Below are 8,832 nucleotides of genomic sequence, written 5' to 3' on the forward strand. Positions count from 1 at the left end.
ATACGTGTGCTGCTTCACGAAAAATTCATTGAAAAGCAACAATTTATTTTGGTGTTCTTAGAGGTTTATTTTTATTTATTTATTTATTTAACACTTTTCTATACCGACCTTCATGGTTGAAGACCATATCAGATCGGTTTACATCGAATAGGGGAACTGTAACAAAAAATCGTTTGAACAGGAAGAGCAAAGTTACATTCAACAAGGATAGTAAACTTGGAAGAGAGGACCGCTGGAAGAATAAGGCCTAGGGAGGCTATAAATGAAGAGTATAAACAGTAGATGAATCAGTAGTAGTTAATTAAGTCCTTAGAGGTAATACATAAAACCCTTGTTCATGAGGTTGTACGGTTGTCTAGTGTGCATCAGGGGGATCTGAGAAGGCTTGGCGGAAAAGCCATGTCTTGAGTTTTTTCTTAAAATTGAGAGGCAGGGTTCCAGCCTAAGATCTGAGGGGATATTGTTTAGACTATTGTGGGCACACCATGTGAGCTTGATTGATGGCTAGCGATTTGCCAAATAAATAATAACCATTTTAAATATCTTATTATTGTTACTAATGTGATGACAGGCGTCTACCATAAGGCTGTATCTCTGTTCAGGCTTTTTATTTCTAGTGTCCACAAGATGGCCACTTTTCCATGGAGACACGAGCTGGAATGGTATACAGGCCAACTTTATGCATTAGCTTCCCAAAATATACCCTGCAGCTTTAAGGGTGTCACCTGGTGGGAGAAAACAGAGCCGTTTAATCTGCACTTGCACAGAAGGGGAAATAATGTGCCAGGAGAGCTAAAGTAAGGCCAGGTGGCAGGTTTGCTAATGTCAATGCAAGGTGACCTCTCTCAGAACGATTAAACTCCCCCAAACAGGACTGTATAACCACAGATTCTTTCGCAATACTAATGGGAACGTTGGCGTGCATTAACTCGGCCCAGCCAGGTCTCTAGGATCCTTTCTCCCAATCGTTGGGAATCGTTAGAAATGTGGGAGCGTGTCTTGAAATGGGTATGGTGAAATTAAAAAAAAAAAAAATAGCAGAGAGGTATAGCTTTCACCTTGGATTTCAAGTGGAAATTATGAACGCTTTCGATCTTTACCTTTGCTGTACTGTGTGTGTGAGGGCCAATGATTTCTGACGTACATCAAGTAACATCCCGGTATCAATGTGCCATTGCTACTGATTTAGCATTTGTAAAGTGCAACTGGACGTATGCAGCAAGGTACAGCTCCACGTACTGTAGGAGAGAGTCCAGCTGCAAGGGGCTTACAAGCTAGTCAAGCCGAGCATGCATGACCAAGAAATGCATCACGCCCAGCCTGAACAGCAGGAGCTGGTTACTCTGGGGCCTGAGGGCGTGTATGTGCATATCTGCTCTGAGACCCTCAGCTCTAATCGTATTTATTACTTACTTGTTTCAAAAGCATTTTATTCTGCACACATCCAAAACGTTTGTGGCTCTCTTGTTGTTTAGAATCGCCGGTTTACATTCCCGCTTACCAGGGATAAAGCCAATTACTGGCTTGCAAAGGTGAGCCGGGGTCAGGCTCTGACACAGAAACTTGTGTTTATTAAAATTTCTTAAATTGCTCACGCGCAAGCCCCGAGCGATGTACAGTACATTCGTACATAATAAAACATTAAACAAACGCGACATAACTTAACAGACAAAATGTAAGTGCAACTATTGCCCAGGATCCAAACTGGAAACTAAGATCTTAAAACGAGGGCGTGATTTGTGCCCATTCTGCTTCCTCCATCAACCGATCCTCCTGTGATCTCCCTGGCCCCAGCTGCCTCCGCCTCTCCCTCTGCTGACTTCCCTGCGCTGTTCGGACGCGGGCGAGAAGCGCTGCCCGCAGGAGGGAAGGAGAGAGGACCTGAAGCTCACGAGCTTCCCATGCAAGGGGGGACCAGAGTGGTCACCCCGATTTCACCCTCCCCTGGGCAGGGTGGGATTTCCCATAAGGGCCAACCTAGGCCATGGCCTAGGGCGCAGCAGTCAGGGGGGGCGTATATACAGCAGAAATAACAATCAAACATTTACACATTTTTCAGTATTATTTCGAAAAGGCCATATAAAATGCTGTTTTTAAAATTTACATCCATAGACTTTAAATAAATTGAGCGGGACATTTACGTTGCCCAACTCTACGGTTTGCGCTGTCTCGCTCAGTCACGGGCAAAAAAGCATTTGCTATTTCTCTCTCGCGCACTCGGCGTAAACCGCGTGTTAAAGGAAAATTCCAGATCTGGCGTTACAATAGTGATCCCAAGCGATTCATTACGCTCACATCGCTCGTCTTCTACATATCTACTGATAATAGGTGCGTAAAATATATCGTTACTACTTTTATAGACTGTTTTGTTAACTCAGGGCTGAAAGCTGTAAGCAGAAAAAGCTGACAGGGGTGTTCGCCAAATTATAAGGGGGCTGCGATTTTTATTACAAAACATGAAACATACACAACTCATGGCTTGTTAATGCAGCATCATTTAATGTGGGGTAATGTACGTCTGACACAAAATGCAAAAACATTTCAATAAAATTCTGTAATGTCAGATGAGAATCGATGTAAATCTTCTGCATTTTATGTCAATTTTATTCGCTGTTTTTTTGTATCGAATACGCCATCTGGGCGAATAATTTGAACTAACCAAAGAAGTAATCGTCGTACCTCGTGTGGGTTATATAGGCAGACGTCTGCATTTTGCGGGCTGGCCCGACCCGAACCTGCGGGCTGGGTTCAAAATATTTCAGCACAGGTCGGGTCGGGTCGGACAGAAGAACTTCTGCGGGGCGATGCGGGTCCCGCGGGCTGAAAAAAGGTTTTTACTGGTTTTGGTGTTTTATTTTGCTTCTGGGTTCATTCATCGCAAGTTTAAATACGTTTTGAAGAACTGGCAGGGATTACACATTAAACTGAAAATTATAAATCAACTTTTGAGGGGGAGGGGCGCAGAACTGTGCTTTGGCCTAGGGTGTAGAAATGTGTAAATCTGGCCCTGCCCCGGGATCACGAAGCCCAAACCTTTTTCTAAAAAGTTATTTCAGTTTTCAGTTTATTAAACTGGCCAGAGACAGAGGCCGTCTGAAGAATCGCTTGGCACCCAGAGGCAGGAGCAGACACTTCCTCTCTCACAAATGAAGCAGCTGCTCAGCACTTGGACAGCTCCACCTGAAAGTGGTTTCTGAATGCGTGACAGACGGGCAACTGAAGTTAATGAGAGGCTAAAAGAATGTCGGCCCTAAATGAGAGATTCTGAAAGCTCCAGAAATGTAGCACACTCACACACACATACCCACATACCTACACAAAGCCATACACATACCCACACTTACACACACACACAAAACCATACACATACCCACACTCCCACACACACACCCCCCATATGTATACCCCTCCACACACACAACCATACACAAAAATACACATACCCAAACTTACACACACAAAACCATACACATACCCACACACTCACACACACACACACCATATGCATACCCCCCCCACACACACACATACAACCATACACAAAAATACACATACCCAAACTTACATACACCCCCCCACAAAAACCCATGCACATACCCAAACTCCCACACACACACCCCCCATATGTATACCCCTCCACACACAACAACCATACACAAAATACACATACCCAAACTTACACACACAAAACCATACACATACCCACACACTCACACCATATGCATACCCCACACACACACACACATACAACCATACACAAAATACACATACCCAAACTTACACCCCCCCCACAAAACCATGCACATACCCACACTCCCACACACACACCCCCCACACACACATACAACCATAAACAAAATACACATACCCACACTCCCACACACACACACACCCCTAACCACACACACACACGCACAACCATACACATACACACCCACACGATATGCATACTCACCCCCAGCCACCCCACATACCTACACACAAACCATACGCAAACATACACAAAAATACACATATCCACACTTACAACCACATACACACACACAACCATACACATACCCACACTCCCACACACACACCATATGCATACTCACCCCCCTCATGCACACATACCCACATACAACCATAAACAAAAATACACATACCCATACTCCCATACACCCACCCACACATACCCACCCACCCACATCCCCCATAACATTTCCAAAGGCATTCTTTATATTATATGTAGAGTTTCTGATTTTTGGTTAAAATTGAGAGGTCCATATTCAGCTGCTGTGCAGCTTGTTTAATTAGCTGGATAAACTTATCTGCCCGACTTAGCCTATATATTCAGCTGCGCAGCCGCTCTGCTGAATATCTGCAGGTATCTTAAAGTTAGCTGGATAGGTTTATCTGTGGGCCGACCAGAGTTAGCCGGATAACTCAGCAGGCTGACTCAATGGCCAGTTACACCCTTGGAAAGCTCCTAACTTATTAGCCGGCTAGAAGTTAGCCGGATAAGCGCCCAAATCTTCATTTAGCCAGATAACGTCCGAGTTACCCTGTTAAATGCTTTTGAATATGGACCTCGCCATTTTCCGGTTATAAGACTGACCTTGCTACTGACGTCATAGCTAGCGCCATGCGGCGCATTGCATCGCGTGTTTCCTGCCTTGGCGGTTGTCCGACCCTCTTCCCATCCCCCCCGCTCCCGCTAGGAAGAGGTTTGGGGGGGGGGAAGCAGGAGAGAGTGTTATGCATGCTCTCTCTCTCTCTCCACAGCATGGCACCCGCCCCTCCTTCCTCGGCAGAAATGCGTCTTTGCCGCCGCTGACTGGGGCGGGGCCGCGAGAGCAGGGCAGGACGCCGTCTTCCCACGCGGCGCTGCGGAAGGGGGACGCAAGCTAAGTGCCGATTCCTTCACTGTTTCAGAACTAGCGTGGCAGCGGCGAAACAGGAGTCGGAGAGCAGAGCAGGGTACGGCGAGGGAGCTGAAACAAGCGGCAGGTGTGTGTGGGGTTTTTTTTTTTTTTGTATACTGCCGTTGTGCCGCTAGATATAACGGGGAACGTGAGGGCAAAACAGAAAATCACAATACACTGCCTTCCCAAGCTGATAAAATTGGCTATTTTTTTTTCTTTTTTTTGGGGACAGAGAGTGCCCCTGGCTGCCCGTTCCTTTCGTCCTTCCCCCACCCGCTTTCATCACAGAAAGGAGCCCCAGAGAGCTGTCTGCCACGAAAGCAATCAGAGCTCCTCTTTTAAAAAGCAAGAAAAAGCCCACGCGTGGTCAGACTCAGGCCAGCTTTCTGTGTGTCCGCACTTAGCTGGATAAATTTAGCTGCTTGGCAGGCCAAGGGCGTGACCCTCATTTGTTCAGCTAAATCTTTGCACACAGACATTTTGTGCACGCAAATGGTAGTCAGACTCCAAGTTTAACCAGTTAGGTTTAGACACTTAAAAGCTTATTTTAATCATGTAATTCTTTTGACTATCGAACCCTATGTACCTGCTCAATTCCCCCAGTCCCCTCTCTACTCCTGCCCACCACCTTCCCAGCTTTGGGTCAGCTGCCGGTCATTCTGAAAACCAGGACAGGCAGCCCAGGAGTGACCAGACGTCGCTCCTTCCCATGGAAGGTGCTCCAATCGAGTAAGACGTGGCATGGAGGGGGGGGAGGGCTCTAGAAGGGACAGACGGAGTGGGGGGCTCGGGAGTGGAGCAGGGGGCTTGAGGTAGGCGGCCCGTTTTTGGCAGCAGTGGGGTTTTTACCGTGCTGGGGGTGACCGCTGGCAGCACATCCAATATCTTTCTTTAAATGTCTGCTTTCGTTTTACAAAACACATTGAAAGAAGATGAAAAACTTTTTGTTAAAATTTCCCATTTTATTTCTGACCAATGAGCAATCCTAACACCGCCAATGACAGGTGGCAAACGCCATGGTGAGATGCTCGTATCGCAGAGAACAGACTGGAATAATCTTCGGGTCCGACCCGAACCATGTCGATGCCTAAAAAGGTGAATTTTAAAAGCCCGACGCGCGCATGAATTAGGGGATGAATGAATAAGTCGGGCTCGTGCGCTCCGAGCGGATTTTAAAAGCTGCCCGGATACGCAGGTTAAGTGCTACATTGCACACATCTTTTCAAACGGGGGCAGGACATGGGCGTTTCAAGAATCGAAGTAGAAATCCGGGCGTAAATACTCACGCGATCTGACGTGCGCTGGGGGTCCCCTGCCGCGTAACCTTACTTCTGCTATGGTTGGCGTCTAAGTAAGAAAACCCCCCAAAAAACCTAACAATCCATTTCGGAGGGGTGTCAAGGGTCTGGGCAAACTGGGGAGGAACTGGTAAGACAGGCAATAGCATTAGCCCGCATCCCTTTTAAAACAGCCCCACTTACAGCATAAAACGACTTTTGTACGCACAGGCACGCGTCCCACTTAAAACTGGGTGCACTGGTGTGCACGTGCCAGGCTGTTCTATAATGCGCCACATATACGCACGTAGGTTATAAATTAGCCATGTCCCTGGGCATGGGATGTCGAACGAGCGCACCGCGCGCCATTTTTCAAATTCACACCAAAAGGTTTTGGTTCTCAGCCATTATTGCTTTCAGGGGTCCCATGTGCACTCTCACCCCCCATTTTCCCCTGTGCCTCTGACCCCCCATACCCTTGTTAAGAGTAATCCCCCCACAAGCAACCCGAAGCACGTGCTGCCCCCGAATTTGGTTTGCCCATGGAAGGAGCTCAGCCTCAGCTGCCCCCCCCCCCCCCTTACCTTTTGTGAATTTTCTCTTCCAGGTTTTCTGCACAGAAAGCTTTCACTTCGTAGTCTACGCCACAGGCCTGAAAGTAACAGCGAGAGACCTGATAAATATTACAACACTGAGGCCAGGAGACAGGTAAATATTACAACATCATCTCTGTGCTGGTTCTGCAAGGTGAGCAGAAAGCAAAACCGCCCAGTTCAGCCTGCCCGCCCCACCGTGAGCTGATCATGCCCCTTTGCACCCAGAAAAACCTGTCTTCAGCCTCCAAGAACTTCACATCTGTGCATATCTTTTATCCTGTTCTTCATGCATTAAAGGAATTTAGAGGATACAGGCCCGTGGTCCTGGCTACATTTTGCATTGTCGGCCAAGCTCATTAATTCCTGAATTTAAGGCCAACTGCAGGAAGGCAGGGATTACTCGTAGACCTTACCTTTCCAGTGTCTTCAGGTCCGGCTGCAGCGTGACCGAACAGGGCAGGTTGGGGGGAATCTGCGAGACAAAGGAGTGTGGAGCAGGTTTAGCCTTTTCGGTTGCCATTGTTTCGCACACGGTGGCAGCGGGGTGAGCGAGAGCTGGGATAAAAAGTTGTCTTTGAATGGGCCAGAGAAAAGGGGGGATGCTTTAATTACAAAAAAAAAGGCGATTGCCGCAGGCCCTCCCAGGTGAGCGTGTCCAGCGCTGAAAAGGAAGGAACGTGGCCCCTAACTAGAGTAGCATGGGATAACATTTCTTGTCGCGTAGCTTGATATTCCATCAGTCAGGGCCTCACGGCTATCGGTCGGAAGAGAATGGGCGTCCTGCACCTACCAGCTGGAACACGTTGCCGGCGGCAGCAGTTTAAGTGCGACGGAGTGTAGAAAATGTTTAAGACTCTATTGAAACCTCTCTTGTTGGGACCTAGCTTTTGGGTTCATGGAACAATGAGTGCTAGTTTCGATTTGTCATAAGAGAGAAAGGCACCCCAAAATGGAGCCTGGAGAAAGGCAGGACCTGTTCGTTGTGTGCATTTGTTTATGGTGCAGTATATCCGGTGTAAGGCTTTAAACTGATTACGTATGTTGATGCGCAATCAATAAAGTACAAATACAAAATGCAAGCAGGACACTGCAAGAAAGCGTGCGATGGCGGAGGAAGAGGTCTGGCACTCCCCAGGGGGAGGTGTGACGAGTTTCGCCAATCTCCTGTGCTAGTGGCTCATGCTGAAGGGTTTTTATGCAGACCGGGTATTTCACTTCCAAGAAAAATCTGTGGTGGTCAGGTGATGGCATGGTAAAGGACTGTAAACGTGTGAGTGTGTTCATGTTTGATGGTCCAAATGGTTACTTGACTTTCTATGACAGGATGCCACTGGTCTTTCTGGACAGTTTAGGTGCTTTCATCTCTACAGAAACCTCATCCTTCTTGCTATCAAAGCTCCTGGGCCTCAAGGTGCTGGGTTCTTGTTCAGTCCTCTCTCTCCTCGGAGTGAGATCAAATAGCCCCCGTAGTTGCGAAGACGACAGGTACTTTTGGTGCACGTTCTTTGTAGCCAAATTTCAAAGGAAAACTATCCATGTGGTTTCTCTCTGAAATTAGCCAGTGTAAAGTGCGCAGGCTAAAAGCACCCGTGTGTTTTACCTCTGCTATTTGTGCAGGACAGAAGAGATGGGGAGAGGACCGGGAGGGGGTGGGGTGGGTTAAAATATCACGCAACTTAAACACACCCCCAGGAGCGTCTTTTATTTTTAACCCAGCCAAAAGTGCACGCACACAGTGAAAGGCCACGTGCGCACTTCTGGTCATAGAGAGAGAGGAGGGAAATCTCAGGGTGGGCCAATTTATCCAGTTAAATGTCTCTTGATATCTAATATTTATAATTTAAATGGACCCCTGGGGAAGAAAAATAGCAAGGTAGGCAGACCCCCAAAAAGTGGCGTGGCGTTATTTTTCAAAGGATTGCTGCTTCTGCCTCGAGCTGCCCAGGTTAGGTCCCTTCTCCCTCTGTAGCCTGTTTGCCGGTCTCCCAACGTCTGAGGCGTTGGGAACGTGAGGACATCCTTTATTCTTTACAGAGAGGGTGATGGGGGCCCGGG

The 8,832-nt window shown here is 47.5% G+C and overlaps 1 protein-coding gene across 1 annotated transcript in view; it reads right to left on the minus strand.

Moving 5' to 3' along the window:
- Window positions 1-7,249, minus strand: part of LOC115082299 (beta-arrestin-1-like) — a gene marked incomplete at its 5' end in the record, with an annotated part of 104,128 nt that extends 96,879 nt beyond the window's left edge. Inside the window, 3 exon segments of the mRNA XM_029586533.1 lie at window positions 6,766-6,833; window positions 7,191-7,210; window positions 7,213-7,249. Coding sequence (XP_029442393.1) covers window positions 6,766-6,833; window positions 7,191-7,210; window positions 7,213-7,249 — 125 coding nt within the window.
- Between the last annotated feature and the right edge of the window lie 1,583 nt (window positions 7,250-8,832).

Source organism: Rhinatrema bivittatum, unplaced genomic scaffold (genome assembly GCF_901001135.1).
Source record: "Rhinatrema bivittatum unplaced genomic scaffold, aRhiBiv1.1, whole genome shotgun sequence".
Taxonomy (NCBI): Eukaryota; Metazoa; Chordata; class Amphibia; order Gymnophiona; family Rhinatrematidae; genus Rhinatrema; species Rhinatrema bivittatum.